Source organism: Trachemys scripta, chromosome 5, assembly GCF_013100865.1.
Source record: "Trachemys scripta elegans isolate TJP31775 chromosome 5, CAS_Tse_1.0, whole genome shotgun sequence".
NCBI lineage: Eukaryota > Metazoa > Chordata > Testudines > Emydidae > Trachemys > Trachemys scripta.
The window spans coordinates 123,404,881-123,430,636 of NC_048302.1; the positions used below are offsets into that span (position 1 = coordinate 123,404,881).

Sequence of the window (25,756 nt, forward strand, 5' to 3'; positions counted from 1 at the left end):
ATAACACAATTTGCTAATAAAAGCAGTGAGTCTCAAACCCTCTGGTTGCAGGCAAGAACCTTCATCAGCCATCACATTCTTCAGTAATTCACATTCTGTAAATGCATGTGCAGATCATGCAGCAGCCTTTGGGAGTTATAATTCATGTTGCCAATTGCTGAGTTTTACTAAAAAAAAAAAAAAAAAAAATTGTGGTTGCCAGGTATACCTTTAATTGGCTATTAAGTGACATACAAAACTTATTCCTGTTGGAGTGTTTAAACTTTTTCTTCCCCCCCCCCCCCAAGTTCACTCAATGTATGCTAGTTGTGCTGTCTTCCAGAAAGCGACTAAAACCCAACTGTCAGGACCAATTGAATTTGATTTCAATAATATGGATTGCTTGAAGAGTTGGTTTGAAATCCGTAGAATTTTATTTATAGGTCTAGAGTTTACTAAAGAGATCGTGTGTGCATGCACTTGGCCATACATGTGATTATATCATGTGTTCCAAGTACATAAGTGAGTTAAATATTGCATAATAGCGATCATTTCTTTGCTTTTGCAGCATAACCCCTATTTTCTAGGAACATCACCCATAGCTATGCTGCAAGTCCAGTAAACCTGATAACCTTTAACACTGCTGCCCCACACAAAGGGTAAGAAGAACATTTGTTCAATACTAACAACATTTTTTCTCCCTCGCTTTAAGTAGAATTTTTTAAATCTGACATAATTAAGAGCAAAGCCTTTAAATATTTTTGCTGCTATTTTGGTTAAAAAGGAAACTTGGATGCGTCATATGCTCCTACTCAATGTGTTTCTGAGAACTTAATCAGTATGCAAGTATCCAAAGCATTACTTGAATCAGAATTCGAGAAATCAGTAACCCCTTCACTCTTATCCCTCTTGTCATGCTGAGGAGGCCACCAGTGTTGTGTCCCACGCTAAGAGCAGAATATAAATGTGAATTTGAAGAGTTAATTTGGTGGGTTTGGGGGGGGCTCTTGCCTGGGTGGCAGCTGCTGTTTGAACCATCTCATCTCTGCTGGGGCGAGTTGCCTGCAGCAGTTGCTTCCACTTTCCATTTCCCTCTCTATAACAGTAGTGTGGCCTGACAGAATGTACTTGTTACAAAATATCTATGGGTTTAATGAGGTTGAAACTTGGCAACTATCTCCCAGAAAAACACTGCCAGGAGTAAACATTTTTCAGATGGTTTAACGCAGTTAATGAGCATTTATTACTTTCCAGATAGTAACATTCTTTGTATGAAATGTATTGCCCGTTGTTACTTACAAACTTGTGCAGATTTTTTTTAACTGAAGACAGTCCGGTTTGCACCAACTCAGAATGATCTCCAGTCTGCTTTTCTTTTAAGTGGTATTTTCGAAAAGGTGATTGGGAAAGATTTGATAGCTATCCACAGAATATGCGATGCAAACCTGCACCTTGCTCTCAGTTCTGGTAACTGGAGCAAGTTAAGTAGGTCAGTCATAAGGAGCCATATAAAAGTAAATTCTACTAACTGGGGAACAAGCAACTAGAAAAACAGATGGCGCCAAAAATAGTTTATTACCAGGCGCCAAAAATAGTTTATTACCAAGCCCCAAACATGATTATGTAATTTTTTTTCTTTAAAAATAATGCAACTATAAATCCTGCTGAAAATCAGTAAGTCCTGAATTAACTCCAAACTACTGAGTGTTGTTAAAGCCTTTTGGCTGCTTTCCAGGCTTGGTGTTGCCCTTCATTCACAGGATCAACATTTAATTTCTTAATGGGAAACCTGAAGAATTCATCCTTTTTGAATGGAAACATAGACACGGTGAGCTTGAATGAGTAGCTACAGGCTAAAGCGTCCCATTGGAATGGAATGGGAGCTGTGCTTGATGAGATCCTGCTAGGTTGCAGCCAGGATGAAGCTCGGGTCTTTCTTTTCAGCAACGCATGAACAATCAAAGGCCCCCTTTTTATCTATTGTTACCAGGGAGGACATCCATTTAAAGTTCAAATTCCAGCAGGCTTGGGAAGAAGAAAAGGAGATAGCGGAAGGCCAGGCTAGGAGATGATAATCAAGCATCAAAAGTGAGCTGAAGACAAGCCAGCACTTTGTCCTCTGACAGGAGAGACCAGGCTGGGGGTACTTAGTTTTGAATGGGGGCTTGAAGTTTTTTGCAATCGTGAATGAAGCACTACTGAGGTGGCAGGCACAGAGAGCATCTGGCGCTTTGCTTTCTTTGCATCAGCAGAGTGGATCACAATGTGAAATTAGGCCCAAAATGGCATTTAATGAAGTGAAGCCTCTGTGTTGCGGGCCTCCCTGTGCTCTGACTGCAAAGGACAGCCCAATAGTGTATGATCTGGGGACGGCAAGGAAAGGAAATCTCATTAAGGATACTGTTTTTCCTTTTACAAATGTCACTTGTATAACAAATGTCTTACAGATAGCTGGCCTTCTCATAAGTGTTCAACACCACGTAGCCCTCTGCCAGCCCTGAAAAGCAGTACTTAAACTTACAGTACTTTGTTCTGGAAGTGTGCTCATAAGAGGATGAAGTTTAATATCCGATGCAGATTTACTGTTCCTCTTTGGCAAGTTGCTTAAGTACAAGTAAGAATTCATTGTTGAAATAGCTAATGAGGACCAGACCAGCTGCATCTGACCTTATGTGAAAAGGGGCTATCCATAAACTCCCATGTAAGCTTGCAGGCAGCTGTGGGCTTTTTAAATTAGTCAGTGATACACAAGTTCATGCCAAACCTGTTGTTGATCCTTAATATTATAATATAACTATTGAGTATCAAGTTAAGAATCGTGGTACAATATGCCAGCTATGAGATTTTCTGTTGGTTTCCAAGCTTGTACCCAAAGGGCTATGCTGATGGTCCTGGTTCAGTCCATCTGGGGCTAAGGAGGTGGCAGAGAGAATTAGGTTTTTTTTTTTTTTTTCCCCCCCCCCCCCCCCTCAGAGTCTGGGATGTAAAGAAGTTATTCAGCAAGTTTCCATCATTAATGTGGAAAACCACTTTCTGATTTCTAAAAGTAATTTGGCCAGAATGAAGGTCAAGTATTAAGATCCTTAGAAATTCAAGAGAAATGAGTTAATTGTACCACTTATTCAGTTAATAATTCAGTGGAATTCTTTAAATAATTCTGCAGTTTATGAATGAAGTATTGGGTGAGGTGTGGTGTTGCAGTTATTTAGTTCTAGAATGAAAGAGCTTTTTTCATTTTGAAATCAGGTTGTCTTTTTTATACATTAGAAGGTATTCAGTGTAAAACTGTACTGTAGGAGGTGTACTTTACTTGTTTTTGACTGAAGTCACTGTCTGAGCAATGTCTTCGGAAAGTGCAAAAAAATAAAACGCAAGCTTTGCAAAGCCTGGAGTGATTATAAAAATATTTCCTGTAGGGAAATACCTCAGCTGAATCAGTTTAACTGTCACTTAGTCTGTCTTTCTGCTAGACTTGCATTGCACAAACCATTTTCTGTTGTACACAGATACTGGCACATAGGTAAACAGATGTCTCAAATGTACTGGAAGATGGGCTAAATTAAGCTGAGTATGCCAGTTGCCTTTATTACATTTTGATTTCATCCACTGGATTTTTAGACTGGGAAATACTGGTTTATTCATGATTATACATTCCTTTTCTTCAAAATGTACAAACCTGAAAAACACTTTTTTACACTAATAAAACCGACTCCTTTTAAATAAATGTAACCCATTGATATAGTCAAATTTTACTATTTGAAAGTAACCTAGTTATTTCAAAAAATAACTCTCTAAGCATTGGCATTGGCCTTAATCAGATATATCAAAGTATTTGAGAATAAACAGAATGAGCTATTTATATTTCTGAGGGTGATTGGTAGAAAATTCTGTTTGCAGTCATATGTTGCAAACTGGTGTGGTGGAAAACTGGCTTTCAAATATGTGACTTACTTCCTACTTTTAAATAAGTTTGCTTTTACTAATAAAATTTTGTTTCCTTTTGTTTGTTAGGCTAATGATGAAATCAGTAAAATATTCTTTCATGTTACATTGTTTTCCACAATAAAAGAATGTAAAGACATTTCCAATAGTAATGCATGAAAGTTGGTAGGAAGCATGGACTATTTACAGCCTTTTAAAAACATGAAATATGTGATATATTTATCATTTTACATAAAACCGTTCATCCAAAGGCTCCGAGAGTGCTTTACAATCCAGAGGGAGGAATCATGGAGTTGGACAGCTGGTGCACAGCACCCCGCACTTCAGTAGGGAACTGAGACAAACTCTTGTTAAGAGAAATGCCATAGGAATTCTAATGTTCACTCAAAACAGGCAGGATCTTTATTGTAGAGCCTGCCTGCCTTCCTCCTTTTCCCCGCCCACCATGAACAAGTATGGTATCCATTTGTCTAACACAAAGGATAAATGACCACTTGCCTTGATTTGTGAACCTTGTCCAGGGAATCTGTATCCAAACACCCCTCTCTGTGAGGTGCCAAGCGCCCTCAGCACCCTGTGACTTCTGAACCAAGAAAGGATATTTCCAAACAATGTTGTTCTAAACTTCTTTAAAAAGAACAGGTTGACCTGATACTGAAACGCCAGTCTTTGTGGCTTCATGTTAACCAAGTTGTCTCAAAACAGCCCTTGTCAGAAAGCATTAATATTAGATATAACAGCTATTGTATTTTAGTTTATAGACGCTAGATATAGCGAAGATACTAGACATGACTATTGGGCATTTTTTTCCTTTACGCATACAAATGTAATTTGCTCAGTTTAACTGTCTTCTGGAAATAATCAATGGCCCTGGTGCACCTGTAGTTTGGATTAACACCCGATAAGAATTCATTGTAAGACGTACTTTTTTAAGTTAAAGTGAGCAAAATATTCCTAGCATCTTTGCTTTTTAATGCTTATATATCAAGAATATATAAATCTAATTTTCTTTTTTGTGTAAATAATAATAAGTAAAGGGGATGAAATTGCTTCCAGACTGAGACCTCCTCTCTCCTCTCTCCTCCCCCCCCCCCCCCCCACAGCTGGGAGTGAATTTTATGGCCTAATTATAAAACCCCTTAAAATGCTGGTTATAATAGAATACCAACACAACCTAATAATGTAGGTGAGGTTGACATCTGTCAGTAATGAGTGCAGTTCAAAGTTTAAAATTCAACGTTTACTTTTGTAATCTGGTATAAGTCTTTCTAACAGATACATGTCACTTTAATATTCACAACACAACTAGCTTTACTGGTCTGTTCTATACCTCACCCTTCAGTAAACTCTGCAAAAAAAGTACAAAATAATAGTTTTAATAAGGCATAGGGATGTGAGTCTATGGACATCTGAGCAGGAATGGGATGGCTGCAGCTATGAGTGCATGGGACCATTAGTGTTGCTAAATGTGTCAGGTATCGTAGAAGATGCATAGTCCTGCATAAAAGTCAAGATGACAAATGTAAGTGGTAAGAAATACCATCTGGCAATGTTTCATAGACCTAAAGGATCAAATTCTGTCCTCATGTCAGAGGACAAAGGCAATGGATTTACATCAGTGCTAAATGAGGTCCAATTCAGTATGAACATGAAAAAAAGTTTTGACAAAGTATTTGTAAGTTTATAATTTTTTGTCCTTTTATTTAGAAATAGTTTGTTAAAGATGATTCATTAGTGTCCAGTAAAATACTACGTCATTGCAAGTTTTCTCTCAGTGAGTTAGCTATTCTTATATTATGTGCTAAGTTATATTCACTGAAATGTACTGCACTCTGAGGCCTGGGGATGAGGGGGAATGTGTTGTACATTGTTTGAAAGTTTTATCTTTCTGAATAGGGAGCCAAAAACATACAAATACAGCACCAGTGAAAAACTATGGCAGCATTGGTTTTGGATCCTAAAGACCAATACTGTTAGTCACTACTGCTACAAGCAGTCATTCTCTTGTTGATCACTGTCCATATACTGTTCAGAAATGTCAACCTGAGCAACCGTAGTGTATTCTCGTCTCTGTGTAGAGGGACTTGTTAGCATAACTCCCTCATGCAAAACAATGTGAATATACCCCTTTGTGTCAAGATACCCATTCAAAAAAAAAAAACAAAATGCAGATAGACTGGAGAGAGGTCAATTTATATGAATTTTAAAGAGACGTAAGTGTAATGCTAACAATAGGAAGCACTACAAACGCTTTCTTTGCATCTGTGAAACTGGAAATATGATCTTCATAAGTTAGTGTCTTAAATGATAAATGCGAAAGCTCTCACACTTGAAGTGAAAGATGTGAATTACTAAATCAGATGGGAGAGGGGGAACCCCCTATAAACTTAGAAGGGCACTGTGGGGGGATATGAACAGTTTTTCTTATGTGATTTTTGTGACTGAGCAAATGACTGCATAATTTTCCTTTATGCAAAGATGCATCTATTTGTTTGCAGCAGAAACCTTTTAAAAAAAAAAAAAAAAAAAAAGCCATTTACCCTCTGTCAGGGCCCATCAGGGGAAGGGCTGGCTCATTTCTAAGTTTGTACAGCACCCAGCGTAGTTAGGCCCCAGTCCCCAGTATAAATAGTTTAATAACATTCCAGCTTTTTGGCTTGTCCATCATTTTAGGAGCTCTGCAGATGGTGGACTCTTTGGTCAGGTCGGGAGCAGTAAAAATTAGCAGTGGCTATCCTGGGCCACGGTGGGAAGTGGGGTTGCTCTGCGTTGCCCTCTTCTGGGCCACAGATGGTTCTGTGGACACTCCCCATCTTAGTCTGCAAGGTTTGGCCACCTGCTTGGAGCAGAGTATTCTGTGCCATAAGCTTGGTGTCAGTCTCTCAACAATCAAAGGACAAAATGGCAACTCAAGACCTGGCCGTGTGCCCGTTTAGACGGGGGAGGGGGCGGGACAGCAAAAGGCAAGCACTTAATTACCATGCTTAGGGCAAGGCCCTGGTATGAGTCTGGGTTAGCCCGGAGGAGCTCTGGTCCAGTCTCACCCAGCTCTATCGCTGAGCAACAGCAGGCCTGCCTTCTTAACTGGCCTGCTGGTTCTTGATTGGTCAGTATATTTTTTTCTTGGCCCTTCCAGGCCTCTGGAGGACTGTCTCGGTGATGGTCCAGTTTGAGTGAATTTTCCTTGGGCAGAGAGCTGAGGGGTAGAGAAGGCCTGATGTACTCAGTCACACACCTCCCCTGTAGAACAGGCCCAGGACTCTGATCTCTTTCCCCTCTGCAAGAACGTCAGTCCCAGGAAAAGAAGTCCACATTCTAGAGCTGTGAACTTGGCCAGTGTCGTACACAAAAGACGTATGGTTGTGATGACTGATACCACTGAGTAATGTATTAGTGTCCTTCCTCTCTTGCAACCATTTAAAGGGGTGCATAGTCTATTACTAGATCAAAGGAAGCCCTAAAAGATAATATTGTAAGGCCCCTACAGTCCATTTGATGTCCCGGCACTCTCTTGATGGTGGAGTATCCGCTCTCCTGTGGCTGCAGCTTCTGGGTTATACACAGTATCGAATATTCCACCCCCTGAATGTTTTTGGACAGTATTGCTCCCGATCCAACTGTGGAAGTATCCATTTGTAATATAAACATGAGTGAGAAGTCCCAACTACTGTCACACAGGCTGTTGTCTGAGAATATCCTTATCTTGGTAGAGGCCTTGTTACCCTGAGTTGTCCCCTGGACTGCTTGAGATGCATTGACCTTCTTGAAGTCAGTCAGCAAGAGTCATGAACCTTTGGCACTACTTGGCTAGACCCAGGAAAGCCCACACCTGCTTTTTGGTGATAACTGGGTCTTCCTCGGGGCCTTTGTCTTGTCCTGTAGGGGTTGTACCCAGCCACTTCCTATGAGATACCAGAGATGGTGGGTTTCCAGCATCCCAAACTGGTGATGTATCTCACCTGTCTGGAAATTCTTCTCCACGTTGCAAAGTAAATAATTTTGTAGTCCCAAGTGGGGAAATTGGGAGTCCTGACCCTCCTATGCAATGATTCTGTTAATCACCACGTGCCAATTGTGTGCCTCTCTAATGGTGATTTTCCTGAACCAATTCAAAGGTCCTAGCTGGTGGTACCATTGATTCAGTGTCAAGAAGTGTTGTCCCAAGGTGGTTCTGTTGAGCTGCCAGCTATCCAGCTTGCTAGCTGCTAAGGCTGCTCGTTGCCAGGCCTTCCTGGCTGCTTGTTGCTGTTTCCAACTCGGCTTGGGTTGCAGTGGGCCATCACAAAGGTCCCATATGGCAATTGGAAAGATGTCAGACCATCAGACTGGAACAGTACCCGGGTTCTCTGGGTGACGTAATAGTAGCAAGGAGAAGTGTTCTCAGTCCCTTTAGATTATTTCCCATGGCAAATTGGGGATTACTCCAATTCAAAGAGTTCTAGCCTGGTTCCCTATATTCAAATGCACCCAGGCCACAGGGTAGGTATGAGTGGGGACATGTGCATTGGGTCATCTTGCAACTCTTCCAGATCCAGTAGAGTCTCACAGATGAGGCTGTAGGAACATCCAGAGTCTATTAATCCTTTTTCTGTTTGGCCCCCCAAGCACTACTGGAGCTGCAAATGTCCGGCAATACCTTTCATGGCAAGGGCTTACCTGCCAAGAGTCAGGTTTCAGGCTATGAACGTTACCCTAGACTAGATCATAACCAACCCCAGAATGCCTTTCAAAACCTCTTTCTTTCTCTCCTAGGCCATATGTCCTCATGCATTTATGTCACGCCTTTTGCAAGACTCCACCTTCATTGCCTATGATTGTAGCTTCAAACTGTGTACTTGCCAAACCAACAATCCACGAGAACCATAGTGAGTGTTCCCACCAAAGTAGTGCCATATCCCTGTCATAATGGAAAAATTCCCATCAGGCTTGCATCAGCATTCCCTTCATCGCCTCCGCACCAGAAAGAACAATCATTATTAATGCATGCCTGTTGTGTTTTGGAGCTCACCTGGACAACCATACAGCATAAGGCACCTGGACATCTTGAGAGTACAGGTTGCACATCTATGTTCTAGAACTACAAGCAGTTCGAAGGGCTTGTGAAACCTTTCTCCCTTTCATTCAAGGTCACTAGACCCTAAGTAAAATGAATGGAGATATCCTATCTCCTAGAACTGGAAGGGACCTTGAAAGGACATTGACTCCAGCCCCCTGCCTTCACTAGCAGGGCCAAGTACTGATTTTGCCCTAGGTCCCTAAGTGGCCCCCTCAAGGATTGAACTCACAACCCTGGGTTTAGCAGGCCAATGCTCAAACCACTGTCAGACACCATCATGACTGTTTTCTACATCAACAAACAGAGAGGAGCGAGATCTGTCCCCCTATGTGCAGAAAGGTCAATCTGTGGAACTGGTGCATTGGCAACCAGATTACGCTGGCGGCTGTCTACCTCCCAGAAAAGCAGAATGTGCTAGCAGACTGCCTCATCAGGTGCTTTCCAGTTGATTGTGAGTGGGAGCTTTGACTCTGTGGTAAACAATATTTTCGCTCTATAGGGGACCCCAACCAGGCACCTGTTCACGTCTCAAACAAAGTGTGACATATTCTGTTCCAGAGGAGCCCGGGGTCACCACTCACAGGTCATCGCTCTACTCCTTCCATGGTCAGATCCTCTGATTTATGCCTTCCCTCCACTACCACTCCTGCCTCTAATTTTGCATAAGATTCCTCAGGACAGGGCATGAGTCATTCTCACTGCCCCAGATAGTTTTGGTTCTTGAACCTCCTTCACATGTCATTTTGGGTACTGATCATTATTCCTACGTTTCCAAATCGCCTGACTCAGGGGAATGGCAAGATCATCAGGCATCCCAACCCATAGCTGCTTCATCTCAGAGCCTGGTTTTTGGATTGGCATTGTCCTTAAAGCAGTTGTGTTCTGAAGCTGTACAGAACATCCTTTCTAATAGCAGGAAGGATTCCACTAGGAAATGTTACCTAGCCAAGTGGAGGAGTTTCTCAGTGTGGGCACATCAGATAGATTTCTCCAGAAGCCACAGATATATTCCTCTCATTCTGGACTTGAAGACAGCAGATTTCTCTATTGCCAAGTGGACCCGTAAGGAACTGACCATCAGTACATACCACCCACCTTTCCAGGGCTTCTTGAGCTTCATACATCTTTTGACTAACAGATTCAGGAAAGGCCTAATCAGAAACTTTCCATTTATTTATAATAAAAATTAAAACAAAAAAAACAAAAAACCCTGCTCCTCAGTGGGACTCAAACTTTGTTCTCTCCATACTAAGCATCCTTTTGAACATTTAGCTTCTTGCACCATGTTTCTCCTATCTAAGAAGGTCGCATTCCTGATAGCCATCATCTCAGCCAGCAGGGTGGTGAGCTTGAAGTGTTGATGGCAGATCCTCCTTACACTATATTACAAAACTTTTTATGCTTATGGTACATTGACACCCTAAATTCACCCCCAAAGTCGTCTGATTTTTTTACCTGAACCAGTCTATTCACTTACCTGTGTTCTTCCTAAAACCTCACACCTGCTCAGAAAAAAAGGCTCCATTCTCTCAATGTTTGGTGACCCTTTAGCCTTTTACCTACAGAGAACAAAAACAATCAGGAAATCCCCTAGACTATTTGTTGCCATAATGGAAAGGGTCAGAGGTCAGCCTATATCCTCTCAAATAATCTCGAAATGCATCTCTGGCTCTGTTTTGCTCTGCTATCAGCTGTCTAACCTTCCCATATTCATTGGATAAGAGCTCTTTCCACAAGAGCACAAGCAACATCTATGGAGTGCTTCAAAAGGTGCCTCTAATTGATATTTGTAAGGCAGCTATGTGGCGCTCAATCCACACATTTGCTAGACACTATGCCATGGTGCCGTACTCCCCTGCCAGTGCATCTTTTGGAACAGCAGTCCTTTGGCTCTGCCATCTATGACTTTGCACCCTCCTCCTACTTGAGTACTACTTGTCCAGTCATCCACAGTGGAATGCAGATAGGGACCAGCACTTGAAGCAAAAGAGAAAGTTACTTACCTGGTAATAACTGGAGGTTATTTGAGATGTGTGGTCCCGATCTGTATTCCACTACCTGCCCTCCTTCTCGTCTGCTTCAGATCTTCTCTGATTTGTGATGAAGGAACTGGAAAGGCGGTTGATCTACCTCGCCTTCTATCTCCTCATGGAGTGCATGCCTGACCGCAGTGGAATACAGATAGGGACCGCGCATCTTGAAGAATCTCAAGTTACTAATAAGTAACTAACTTTGCCTTACAAATCAAAGTGGCAGTTTTATGCCCAAAACAGTCTTACAAGTTTTAAACTTGAGAAAATGCATTTTCTCAAGTTTTTAATTTTAACTTTTGAGCCTGTAGTGAATCTTCAGATGCTATAAATCACTTTCTTGGAATTTTAAATTACAGATGCTCCCCGAGTTACGTAAACCCAACGTAGGCAAATCCAGAGCTTATGGGAAAAGTTCCGTAAGCTAGAAATAGGAGGGGTTTGGGGTTTTTTTGCGTAATGGTTGGAAATACGCTTCCGACTTACTTAAAATTCGAGTTGCGCAAGGTGTAAGTCGGGGAGCATCTGTAACAAATGTTAGTAGGATCCAAACATTCAACACTGCAATGGATAATCTTGTTTTGTTTGTATTTTTTCCTCTTCTTGTTTTCTGCACTTTATGTAAATGGTACCACCTTTCTGCTGGATTGTAGGATCAAGAATGCCTCTTGTATTTGTTTTGCACAGAGCCAAGCATTTTGTGAGTGCATCACTGATGATGATGATGACATTACGTTTGAATCAAACATCAAAGGCCTTATTCTCCACAGTTATGCTAGTGCAACCTCATATGCTTCAATAAGTATGCAGGTGTAAGAGTGGAGAATCAGGCCACTTGTGTGCATACGGTTTTTGCACGATCATTCTTTGCAATGTGGCATAGCTGTTAAATTAGTGTATCTGCTTTTATGTGGTGTGAGCAAAAATTGCTGCTACTGTGTATAAAGTAGAAGCTGCAGTGATGGAATGACATGGGATCAAATATTTCTTGAAATGTCTGAAATCCTTGGAAAATTCAGAGATCTTTGTAAACACTTTGGGGCACAGACTGCAACCTACTATGTTTTGTCTGTCATAATAGAGACAAACTGGTACAGAGCCCCCACATGATGGAGGTCTCTGGGTGCTACCACAACATAAATTACTAATACTTGCGCATATCTGATCTCGATTTTTAAATGGAAACTTTTTAAAGAACAAGTTTTGTGGTAATGTGAAATGTATGATAAAGATGGCTTACAATAATTTATAGGCATCTTAGGTGCATTTATTAGTAATTGCCCTAATTGTAATTAGGGGCATAAACTACTTCATGAAAGTGGAACACTTTCCTGACTGAAGCTCAATTTTTAAAGAGATGCTGGATTCCTTCTGTGGTGACTCGGTGGAAATATTTATTAAAAGGTATGCTGTAATGGTGGTGGGATTCAGGCTCACTTTGCTTCCCTGTGGACATTTGTTCTTTATTTGTCAACCTTTCCTTAAGAACACCTTTTTCCACAGTCCTCGCAAGACGAGATCTGTGCAGTTGAGCACAACAAGCCTGGTGGGTGATGTGTAGACTTTATGGCTAAACTTAAATTGTGAGCTTTCTGGGGCCACGATGATATTGTCTAAGTGCTGTATAAGTAATTTCTAGAATAATTTGTTAAAATGGTGCCTTTCATAGAGAGGAGAGGATAGCTTGGAAAAAGCAGCATTGCCAATCCCAAGCATTCAAAAATCAAATCAGGCCACAAAATACCATGAGATTAAAAAATAATTTGGGAAGAGTGAGGGGGCGTCTTTAGTTTTTGAGCCTTTAGAGTTTGTTTTCAAGCTTCCATTCATATCAATCAGAGCTAGAAACCAGCTACCCTTTTTTTTTTTTTTTCAAAATGAAAGTTTGAGATTCTCATGTAATCACGAATATGCATGTCATCTTTGCGCAGGGGCCATGCTAATCTTCTCTGTATCGTTCCAATTTTAGTATATGTGCTGTGCTCCAGGAGCAGGAGGCTTAAGAAAAACACCACATCTTGCAAAACCTGCAAGATAGTGGTGAGAACTGGCGACACTAAGTACACATGTGGGATTTGTGAAAAAACTATATTTAGCCTTTCAGAGAGAATTGACTGTAACAAACACATTTCTAATACACACTCTGGGGTTTTTAAACACCGCTAAGGACATGGCTAAATTGAATGTGTTGGGTAAATTCATGTAGCAAAACGGCCAGTGAAATCACTTTTAATAAAACAAAAAACTTCAGAAGTGTATAGTGATTTACTGTGAAATTTCTGAACCAGAGATTCAGAAGAGCGCACACACATCAGCTTGTTTTCAAATTCCTGTGGGCCTCGCTTGCTTATTTGATTTGAAAGCAAGGGTCTAGGGATATTTTCTTTTATTTCCTTCCCCCAACATTGTTTCCTACACAGAGTTTTAATATTCAAACATTTTATAACCCTATTCCTTCTAAAACTCCTTTGAGCTTCTTTTCTTTCTTTCTTTACACAAAAGAATACTTTTGGCTGATTGAGTTCCATACATTGCCAACTGTGGGTTCTTTTGTTTTGTTAGTCCAGCATCCTTTATAAAATGAGAACCATTGAGCAAGTACTCACTGACTCCCCACTGAGCATGATTGTGCTTGAAAGGTGTGGTACTGTACTGGTGTAACATGTAAAGCTTTAGTTAGCGGGTTTTGAATGCATTTCAGTGTCTACCTTTTTTGCTTTGTGAAAAGTAGTGGGATTGTGCTTGAGATAATAAATCCACCTATTTTTAGTTTGGTGTGGTTGTGACAAGTGGGTGAACAAAGAACTAGCTGAATGCACTTGCTGTTGTGTTGAAACCAGCCAAAAGTTCCCATTCAAGTGGTTTCAGTGCAGTATAGCTAACTGGCAATTTTCTGTTTTATGTACACAACCCTAGAAAGACAGCTGTGCTTAGTTTTGATTACTCTGCAGTAGTAACTTGAATAAAGCTGACTGGAGGACAATTCAGGGGTTCAAGAATCCCTTTCCAGAAGCATAAATAAGTTTGTTTCCTTGTTTGAACAGGAGCAGTAACCAGTATCTACCATAAGACTTAAAGGGCTACCTAGAAAATACTTTTTTTCTCTGTCTGGAGACAGATAGCAGGAAATGTTTTCACCATTTCAAAGCAGTAGGCTACAACTAGGATTCAAGTGTCCTTAACACCATTTCCTTGCTGTATTGCAGCAGTTCTCAGCCCAGGGCCCCCTGTGGGGGCTGCGAGCAGGTTTCAGGAGGGCCGCCAAGCAGGGCCAGCATTAGATTTGCTGGCGCCCGTGGTAGAAAGCTGAACCCAGGGCCCTGAGTCCTGCCACCTGGGGCTGAAGCCTAAGCAATGTAGCTTCGCAGGGCCTCTGTGACGTGGGGCCTCAGGCAATTGCCCGGCTTGCTACCCGCTAACGCCAGCCCTGGCTTGTATAGGCAGAAAACCAGTTATTGTGGCACAGGTGGGCCATGGAGTTTTTATAGCCTGTTGGGAGCCTCAGAAAGAAAAAGGTTGAGAGCCCCTGCTGTATTGCATTATTGAAATTCACTGTTTTAAAATCCGGTGTAAATAGGAATGAACCCCATATTCCCTCTTCGTATACCGGATAGAAAAATGTTTGTTGTCAGTAACTCTGTATACAGATTGCTATGGATCCATTAAAGACCTGAGGGTGGCTCATGGAAATTTCATACAGATATGTAAAAATACACATGATCTGCCTATAAGTATCAACATAGGGAACAGAAATTTGATGAGAACTCTTCAGCCTCGCAGACAAAGATAAGATCTGAGGGCTGGAAGTTGAAGCTAGACCAATTCATACTAGAAATAAGACGCAGAACTTTGCAACAATGATGGTAATTAACCTCTGGAGCAATTTACCAACCGTTATGATGGATTCTCAATCTACCAATGAAAAGCGCTAAATAAGAGCCTAGTTGTTGTTGTCGTCATTGTCGTCGTCGTTGTCGTCGTCATCATCACTGGAAATCTTTAAATAAAAATTGGATGTTTTTCCGAGAGATGCTCTCGTTCGGCCACAGCTATTGGACTTGAAGCAGGAATTAATTAATGGAATTCCTATTTAGCTGTGTTATGGAAGAGGTCAGACTAAAAGATCACAATGGTCCCTTCTGGCTTTAAAACCTGTGAGTCTATATAACAATGTGGAGAGAGAATCCGTGTAATGCTGTTGACTGCTGCAGACTTACTACCGCCAGAGAAAAATGACTCAAGCCCACTATACAAATAATGGTAGCAATCAGAAGCCTACTCTTGAAGTTTTGTTCCACTGTAGCAATATGATTTGGTGCAGGTTGCCGTGAGATACAGCAATAGAAGTCCAGTGGTCTCTACTGTGCAGCAAAATCTCATTGAAGTCCTTTCTAAGAGTACCAAGTCAGTGAAGCATGTTCATCTTAGTAGTACTATAATCTGCTGACTTTCATCCAAGTTGCTCTGTAAAATCATTCTAACATCTCACACATTATATGATTTCCCCCCTCTCTCTTCTCTCCCCCCCCCCCCCCCCCGCAAATAGAATACTTTAATCCCTGAATGTGCTGGATTCAAGTTATGCACCCCTAGGAAGTGACCGGATTTGTAGTAGTGAGCAGGGGGTTGAATGTGAGAGGAGCACCCAAGTTCAGTGATTTATATGGTCTTGGGGAAGTCACTTCACCTCTGTGCCTCTTTCCCTGCTTGTAAAAAGGGGAAAGAATATCAACCTTCCTTCCTCAGTGGCGTTGCGAGGGCTGGTTAGTAAATGTCTGTAAAGCTCTTTAAATATGTACAGTTCTTTCGAAAAGGCCTCCTGTGCCAGACACTGGTAACATAATGACTGTGTGTGCAGTGAGAAAGGAAATTGTATAAAATTCTCAATGAGGAATTAGCATATACTGTATGATATTGATAATTGATGTGTTTTAAAAACCAGGTTTTTAATGAAGAATGAAAGCTCAACTGTAAAAACACAGAAAATTAGAGGGGTCCTTCGTCTTTTTGTGCATGTGGATCCAATTTACGGTGTGTGAGCACCTCATGCATGGGAGAGCAGAACCTTTTGACACCAGTGTCCTTTGGGGCCATGCCTGTGCCCTGCATATCTCAGTGCGCATTCCCCCCCTCCCCTGTTCTGCCTCCCTCCCCCTACATGAGGGCATATGGGGCTGTGTGCTATCCCCCAAAGTATCCTTCAGAGTCAATTTAGAATCATTCACTTACTTTGCTTAGCTTACTAACAACTTTATTTGCTGCTCCTTCTTTAAAATGTATTCTTTCTTCCACTTGGTGCTGAGGTGCCTTTCCACCTAAAGGCCAGACTAAACCCCTCCAGGTTCAAGTCAGGCCTTTCACTCTTTTAACTGGGGGGGGGGGGGGGGGGGGGGAAATCGGTGTCTTCCCAGGGTGGGGGGGGGGAGCAGTGTGCTGCTGATTTTTACTTAAACCAAATAATTAACCTCTTATTCTCTTTCCCCCCAAGCATCACTTAAGCCTGGGATAAATCAAGTTCCTTAGTTTAGATATTTCCAGAGCCTTTCTTTATTATTTAGATAGAATAAAGCCATTCAGGAAATCAACCCTGTTTGGGACATTAGGGAAACGATCAGATCATCTCTTCCTGGAGATTCAAATGGATCACTCAATACGTTTAGTCTTCTACCAACTAGTAGATATGGCCTTCCCTCAGTCATCAGGGCCCACCCAGCTAGAGACCAGGCAATGTCTTCAGCATGTCTAAGGCCTTGGCTACACTCGCGGATTCACAGCGCTGCCACGGACTCCACCTCTCCGAGGGGAATAGCTTGCAGCGCTGCGAGCGAGCGTGCAGCGCTGCAGGCACTGATTACACTGGCGCTTTACAGCGCTGCGCTCGGGGGGGTGTTTTTTCACACCCCTGAGCGCAGCAAGTGCAGCGCTGTGAATTGCCAGTGTAGCCAAGGCCTAAGAAATATTTCTGTATGGGTCATCTGCAGGGCAGCCACTTGGAGCTCAGCTCATACCTTTACCAAACATCATGTCCTGGATTTGGTGACTAGATCAGATACCAAATTGGGAACAGTGGTTCAGAAATCCTTATTTGGCTAGCTGTAGCTAGGACGTCAGACTCGTATTAAGCTGGAAATTGTTAGCTAGTCTTTGTAAGTGAGATGACCTGGACAAAACAGCTGAAAACTGCAGTTATTGCACAGTAAATAACTTCTTTATTTCCCAAATGGATCCCATTTGCAGAGTTGCTGTAAATTCTCTCCTTAACCACTTTCCCTAAACGTTTGAAGGGGTGGGTGGGCAGGATGTATAATGTCTTTTCTATTGCTTTTGGTTAATATATTTTTTTTTAATTACAGACTTTAAAAAATTCGAAAAGTCTTTGCTCCCTTGATTATGAAGAAGATGACGACGATGACGACGACACACAAATGAAGACAATTGTGTCATCCCCATGTGATTCACATGACTTTATGAACATCACCACCCCTGGTTCCAGTCCAGTGAAAGAGCAACTGGATGAAGTAAGGCATCATGGGCCATGCCAAGTTGGCTTCAATGTAAGGGATTATAAGAAGGCAGCTGCAGTGTGTGAAAGTGACGAGGACACAAGTGATTGTGACAGCACTGAAGAGGGCATCTTTCCGCTAGACTGCGGGGACTTGGATCTAGAGCAGATTGAAAACAACTGAGGCACAAAGTTGTATACTAGAATCAGAGTTGTTCTAAATTAAAATGATTAGTGGATTACCTTTGCAATGCATAATCCATGTCCCTGAATCTCTGTATTGCCTATCTTGGGCCTGTGTTAGAAGAAATGTTTCAGGTGGGGGGAAAAAAAGAACCATTGTTACCTGTTTATAGTCTATTGATCAGTATATAAACAACAGCAAAAGACAACTGGAGGTTAAATGTTATTTTGAACATTAAGAAGTAACTTTGATTACAAATTTCCTAACAGATATTTTGCATTTTTATGGCTTTTACAGTTCTGGAGAAAGGATCTCTATTTTGAAATGAATTTTCAGAAGGGCATTCTATAAAACAAAATCTGTCTACAGTGATTCTGGTGCGGGTATATGTTCCATTTGTTAAAGAGCTTAATGTGAAAAGTGAGTTGCATAATTAAATTGGTAACAAACCATTGGATATCTGGAGATCTGAACGCTTAAGTATCTGGTTGACAACTGGTCCAAAATACTTAACTGTCTCCTTATACAGTGAGTGGTTATAAAACTTCATAACATGTACAAATGGTTTTTCATACATTCAAGACTTTTTGAGCAAAATATAGTAGTGACCTTAAAGGTTAACACTTTCCATGATTTTACTACTTGAATTGTTTTCCAGCCAGAAGCAATGCTAATTTAGGTGGGATGAAACTGCAAGTAGCTGCCCACCTTCTTGGTCATTATTATGTTTTCTGTGGTTCAAAAGAATGTACAAGAGCACTTGAACTTTTAAACAGGGACTTTGTAATGATCAATTCCCCAGGAGGTGATCCCTTCAGCAATACTAGAAGGAAACTAGTCCTTGAATTAAATAAAATGACATTTTGCTTTGCATTTGCATGTGCTTATGAATTTTATTGAGTGATCTATGAAGTCTTTGGCAGATACTGTAGCGTGGCATCTCTCTTTAACACAGGGGTCGTAGTTTTAGATTATCGAGAATATTTTTGCGGGTTTCACAGGGTAATTAAGTGTATATTCACCACTCTTTAAAATGTAATACTGTGTTGTTGCTGACCATTACAACACACCATTATTAATGTGGTTAAAGTGAAGGAATTTTCCTCAAATAAGGAGGATTAGTTTGGGGACACTTAATTTCTACCTTCCCCAACTCCATCTAATTTAATTGTGGAATCGTTCAGGTAGTGGATTGTGTAAGACTGGTTAAATAAAGCTGAATCCAGTGCAGTTTCTGCAGGAGTGCCAGTGCATTGCGATGGAGATTTCAGTCCCCTCTGCTAGAGCTCATTTTAAGCTGCCTTGGTGGTATAGGGGGAAATGAGTACATCAGTGAATATAGTGGGGAAAAGAACATTGATCCAGAGCCTAATCCTGTGTCATTGAGTGCCACAGCACTTCACAGGATTGGGTTCCAAATAGCTAACCCACGGAGATGTCTAGGGTGTCTATACAAAATGAAAGAAGCATGGGTAATCAAGAAGTGAAAGTCACTTCGTATACACAATGTATGCTAAATGACAACCTTGCTGCTCTAGCAAATGTGGCAGTGTAAAAAATAATAATAATAATAATAATAAAACAAATACAGGTTTAGAAAGGTATAATGTATACAAGAGAGACCAGTTTGTGCACATCATTGTACAAAGACAATGAAGTCTTGCACACGATGGAGGGATCCACACATGCACACCATTTCAAAGTAAATACACACAGCTACTCCGAAGTAATGGTTGTTTTTGAAGTGCAAGGATACAATGCCTTAAGTGCATCCAATCTCCCTGGAAATGTAGAGGATGTGGCAGTGGAATAGTAAGCCACAGTGAGGGTCCCAGAGGTGCCTTGGTTGAAAATCAGGTACTAGTGGTTGCAGTACAACCATGTTCTCCACTTTTTTTTTTAAATGGAGCAATAAAGGCAAGTAAATTTTGAATGAACTTAATGATGCAGAGTGATAGCCAAGGGCAGTAGGATGGCTGGAATCACTTAAAATCTAATCTTTCCATTTTAACACACACTTCTCATTTCCTGAAGTTTTATAGTTTTAAGAAGATTGGTGTGGTGACAGCAGGGGCTCTTAACCAATAAGAGGAGAGCACAGAAGAAATTAAAATGAAAGGAGAAATGTCTTTCGAGGCATGTATACAGAGGGAGTTCAGGGGAGAGACTCAGCAAGGAAAACTTTACATTTGTGAATAAATTATAGATGTTTTAAAAATAATAATAAAAAAAACCCCTTACATTTATTAGAGAAACAAAGTTTGAAAGACCTGCTCCAAGCAGAGGACTGTACACCAGGAACTCCAGATTTCTAATCCAGATCCGTGGTCTGAGCAAGTCAATATTCTGTGCCTCAGTTTCCCCCAAACAATTAATTCCCCCCTCACATGTGTGCTGTGACTAGGGAACATGCAGAGCTGTGAGGACAGGAAGCGCCGTAGAAGTGCTGAACAGTCTTTATTTAAGAGAGTACAGAAGCAGTTAGGGCCACTCTTGGATAAAGAAGAACAAATTTCATGGAAAAATAAATGTCGTAGTAACCACCTACTTTTCAGCTTGGGGTTTTTATTAGACCAAGAAAATGAGTTGAACAGCTGTGCTAGAAAAATTGCAAAATCATGGGCAAATGAAATCTGTTGAAAGAGGAACATGTGTACTTACGTCTACAGACTAATATAATCCCATGTGAGAGCTAGGAATTAAAGGAATTATTGCAATTTTATGGTCACTTCAGACAGTGATCCTGCCATTGTATAATGCACAAAATTATAGTGCCTGCCCCCAAAAGAGCTTATTAGATAATGAACTCACCACATTTATGTATTACATTCAAGTGCTCCAGGTGAACAGGGAAATGTCCCTAATAACCTGCAGTGGACAAGTGTAATAGGGAGTTTTCAAAAAGGAAGTCATACAGCATTGTAGGCCAACTAGCTGCAGTCTGTCACAGGTTGAGCTACGCCCTTTAGAGGGTTCAGATTTCAGCTCTCAGCTGTGCTTGGTCCCAGACCAAGACCCAGGTCTTCTGCGGGAGATATGAAGTAACCTGTCCTCTGTAGGAGGAAGAGCTGGTAGGAACAGAATAAGATGAAAGTTTGGCTGTGCTTCCCTTCTGCCAGAGAGCCAGTGAAAGAACCCTGGATGGAAGAAGCTAGGAAAGGACCAGAGGAGGCCTAGAGCTAGGCTAGAGAAGTACTCTGGGGAGCCAGAGAAGAAAGCCCTAATAGCAACAGCCACCAGAGACATGGCTTTGGGAAACCATTGAGAAGGGCAGCCTTGGGTTGAGGGAAGTATGTGGCCGCAACTTGAGGGCAGAGCTCCATAGTAAGAGGAGGGTCCAGACTTCGGGGTAGTAACAGCTAGAGAGGTGGTGAGGAAACCCTGGCACCAGGGCAAAAAGGGCTGTTGAGTCTGGAGAGGGCTAATGAAGGAGTGATCAGGGTATTTTGTACTTTCTTTACCCCAAAAGGAAAGGTCTGTGTTGTGAAAGACCCAAACATCAAATCATCAACTGTCCCATTGGGAAAGTGAGGCAGACGATCTGTCCTTATGGCAGACCAGGTAAGCTGCTGTTATCCGGTCCCAGGTGAAGGCAGAACAAATCAACTGGGTTCTCACTCTGCTGTTGCCAAGAGGTTCCATGGGGCTCTGGTATGCACCCAAATGATAGATACAGCCTGAAAAAACAGTTGATGTTGCCAGCTCTTGCAACTCTCCCCCCTTCCCCCCCGCCAATTATGGGATTTGATTGTCTGACTTCCACACTTGTGCACTGTTGACAGTTCTTGGGGAGCCCAGGACTGTGAGTTGCCTCTTGTTTCCAAGGTGAGAGAGTCTTGCCTGTGCCTGGCTGGGTGTCTGCTCTCTAACACCACCAGCCTTTCAACCACATAAGCACTCTCCTCTGGGACATACCAACCCTTATGTTGCTTTGTAGGTTAACAATGCACCCCAATCCCTGAGTCCTTTTGAATCATTCCCCTTTGATAGCCAGCCTCTGAGTTGGGCTAATTCCCCATCCTTTGTGCCCCAGAAGTGCAGTGTACCCCAGTTTTATCTTGAACCACCGCTCCTGTAAGCCACAGTGAACTTGTGAGCACTTATAATAAAAGAAGGTTTAAACAAGACAGCGTAGTTACTGCTGGGCTGGTGTCATGGAAATAAGGGGCAGCCCCTAGGCAGTGGTTGGCGAGCAGGAATCTGGGTAGTTGCAGGAGCCAAAATCAGTAGCCAAGGGTCAGGGTCAGAGATCGAATTTCAGTAGTTACCAGGCTGGAGTTGGGAGTCAGGGTCGAAGTCAGTCTGGGATCAGAGCAAAACAAGGTGAGGTCTGGAGCCACAGCAAGCCAGAAGTCTTATGTGGTTGCCCAGATGACTTTCTGCAGCATCTTCCAGGATTAAATAGTAAGCGGAGGGCCCGTCCAAGGCTGTGGGGTGCTGTCGCACTGACCCCTTTAGGCACTACAGGAAGTAGCACCACTATCTCCACAGGGCTCCTTTGATGTGGCTACATGTGGCCATCCACTGGCAATGTGGGAGCATTTGCTGCCCCAAGCTGTACAGACCTGGGTTCTAGTTCTGCAGCTTCTTACATTACATCCCCGTTAGGGACACCTTTCCTCTGGGTTGGCACCAGGCCTGGTTTGTCTTCATGAAACCAAGTCAGGGGCGTGGGCAGCAGGTTCCCAGGAGCACACTTTGGGACCATAACCTTTCCAATCTAGAGGTCGTACAGTCTCCCCTTCTGCAGTCTAGAGTTGAGGACAGTTTGGACTTCTATATTCCTCATGCATTTGGACCTGGTCCAGTGGGAGCTGGGGAGACAGAACTGATGGGGGATTGGGAGGTGGCAGATGGAGGGTCGGAGGCATGCAGAATTAATTGCTGAGCAAAGAGATGGGCAGGTGTGGTGGGGAGAGCTCCTGCAGTGGTGGCCAGGATCACCTTAATAAATTTGAGAGATTCAGCAGCACTAATTGTCTCCAATGTTGAGGAGTCGTGGCGCAGGGGAAGTTCAAAAATCCAGACAAACACCTATATAATGTATTTTTAATTAGGAAAAACCTCATGATTTGGGGACCAATGTCATGATTTTCGAACCTTTGGGGTTTAATCTGCAGTTAAAGGGTTGGTGGATATGTGTTTCTGACACTGAATACAAACTGTTTGGTTAACAACAGCAAACGTCTGCTATCTATATCGTTAGATAGCAAAGCCAGATACTGACAGCTATTGTGTTCTCTAAGAGCATAGCCATGGAAATGGGTCTGTACCTGATCCCCCTTTGAATCTTGGTGAGCTCTTGGCCTCAGCAACATCCCTGTCAATGAAAGCTTTATGTGAACGAGTGCTTCCTTGAGTTTTGAGCTGTCCATTTTTCAGTTCCCTTGCACGTCTCCTTGCTCTTGTGTTTGGAAACCCAGGGAACAGAAGCTTTTGATCTACCTTCTCTAGACCATTTGTATTGTATATACCAGTGTTCTCCTCTCTAAGGTAAACAATCCCAATCTTACAATCTTTTAACGTGATTTTTTTGGTTTCTCTACTTATGGCGGCTAAGATTGCCACAGGATGGAGAGGGTGTGTGTGTGTGTGTGTGTGTGTGTATGTGTGAGAGTGAGTGAGAGAGAGAGAAAAAGAGAAGCGGCAAAATGCATCCCGGGAGAGAAGTAGCTCCTGAATGAGACCTTGAAGGAGCACCCAGTAAGGTAAGAGGAGACCCAGGACAGAACTGCACTTTGCTAAACAAAAGCCTTTTCATCCTCTGGTGATTATAACTTCCTAAACTGCCTCGTGCGACACGATCACTCAACCCCCATCAGACCCTTAAGTTACCACTGTGATGTACCAAAGCTGCACTGACTGAAGAGTGAGAACCCAAAGGCCTCTCTATTATCCAGGGTCAGATCCTCAGCTAGTGTAAATTGTCATAGCTCCATTGAATGGAGCTATGACAACTTACACCGGTTGAAAATCTGTCCCTAGGTCTTCTGCTTGGCAGCATCATTGAGCTTTCAACATATTTTAGTTGAATAGCAGGTGTGTAGCTGATGGACCAAAATGACCTGAAGAAGAGCTCTGTGCAGCTTGGAAGTTTCTCTTACACCAGCAGAAGTTGGTCCAATAAAAGATATTACCTCATCCACCTTCTCTCGCTAATATCCTGGGACCAACAATGCTACAACACTGCAAACCGAAAATGAACCGTCAAAGGAGCATTTATAGTCCAATAGCCTGTTCTGACACATTTTTCAAGTGGGTTTTGACACAAGTCATTTTGGCCTTCAGGTGCATCTCTTACTGTCTTCACTTGCTAGGTTCAACTGGTCACTGTGGTCTCTCTGAAAGTGCTAAAATTGTAAAGGGAATGATTAAGCATAATGTAGTGTTCATGGGTTATAAATAGTCTTGGAAGGATTAAATTTCTATCAGTAAATGTTGGTAAAGTTCGATTTCCCCGTAAATGCACATTAATGAAAAAGTGCATTTCAATTGATGATTGAAATTTACACATAGGCAAAGTAAGAAAAATGCTGCTTGAGAACGTCTTAGAGTCTGATTTAAAGATAGTTACTTCTTATATTTTGACATGAGATTTTGATCATTTGTGTTTTAACGGTTACAAAGTTTTTACTTTCTGAATCTCAATGTCTGCTGCTGTTAAATAAATATTCTGACCATCCCGCTCATAATTTCCCACAACTGTGAAAAATCAAATGGATAAAAAAATCTAACAAAACCTGCTTAAAGCTCATAATTTTGTGCACTTGTGAAAATTTTAATTGATCAAAATATACATGATTATCCATTGAAATTATTTTAAAAAAAAATTAATTCTGTCAAGCTACTTTAAACAATTGTCATAGACCTATATACTCTTACAATCAAGTTTAAAATTTTTCAAACTAGTGATTCTTTTATTATATATTTTTTAGAATATTTCATTCAAAAAGGATAAATCCATAGAAATACAAATGTGGTGTGACATGTATGTGTACATGTTTGTAACAGTACTGTGATAGACCCAGACCACCTGGGAACAGCAGAGTAGCAGAAGGGAGATATACTGGCCACTGGATAAGTAGTTTTCTGTCCCCTGAGTGACCAGAGCAGAGGCTGCTCCAGGCTAATAGACCACCTGACTCCAATTAACCTGCTAAGAGTCAAGTGAGGCAATTAAGCACCCGACTCTAATTAAGGCCCCTCTGATGCTATAAAAGGGCTCACTCCAGTCAAGCCAGGGGGAGCTAAGGAGCGGAAGTGTGGGTGTGAGGAACTGGGAGCAAGAGGTGTGTAAGGAGCTGAGAGTGAGTAGGCGTACTGCTGGAGAACTGAGAAGTACAAGCATTATCAGACATCAAGAGGAAGGTCTGGTGATGAGGACAAAGAAGGTGTTGGGAGGAGGCCATGGGAAAGTAGCCCAGAGAGTTATAGGTGTTGTGCAACTGTACCAGGAGGCACTCTAAACAGCTGCAATCCACAGGGCCCTGGGCTGGAACCCGGAGTAGAGGGTGGGCCCGGGTTCCCCCCATACCTCTCAATTCCTGATCAAATACAAGAGGAATTGACCTGGACTATAGCTTCTACCAGAGGTGAAGGTCTCTGGACTGTTTCCTGACCCACAGGGTGAATCTGTGAAGACAGCAAATCCACCAATAAGCGCAGGACTCATCAAGGTAGAGGAGGAACTTTGTCACAGTACGTATAACCTCTCAAATTATGTTAAAAGAACTGTACAGTTGCAAAGTCAAGCATTCAAAAGTTAGGAAATGCCAGACTTAAGATTGCCCATGCAAGATTTGTTCCCCTTGTGCAAATTCATTTTGACAGTCTTTAGTTATGTAATCTCATACTATTTTTCCCCAGGACCCCTGCCTCATTCAGTGCAAAGGATGGAGCGTGCTCACTGAATGGGTAACTATGCAATATTTCTCTTTTATCCTCTTTCAGCATGTGGCCCCAGACATTACTTACAGCAGACTATTCAAATAAATGCAGATAGAAAAGCTCATGAGGAAATTAATCTATGGTGCCCCATCATCTTAGTTCTTTACAAGCATAAA

The 25,756-nt window shown here is 42.0% G+C and overlaps 1 protein-coding gene and 1 non-coding gene across 7 annotated transcripts in view; one reads left to right on the plus strand and one right to left on the minus strand.

The window, feature by feature from the left end:
* Positions 1–18,566, plus strand: part of FAM53A (family with sequence similarity 53 member A) — a 101,968-nt gene extending 83,402 nt beyond the window's left edge. For all 6 annotated transcript variants that reach the window (XM_034771565.1, XM_034771571.1, XM_034771569.1 and 3 more), the window contains one exon: positions 17,361–18,566. In XM_034771565.1, coding sequence (XP_034627456.1) covers positions 17,361–17,693 — 333 coding nt within the window. In that variant the 3' untranslated portion in view covers positions 17,694–18,566. The remainder of the gene's footprint in view (positions 1–17,360) is intronic.
* On the minus strand, positions 12,894–13,001 carry LOC117878629. The gene has a single exon (XR_004646032.1). It is a non-coding gene; the product is annotated as a U6 spliceosomal RNA (small nuclear RNA).
* Positions 18,567–25,756: the final 7,190 nt, after the last annotated feature.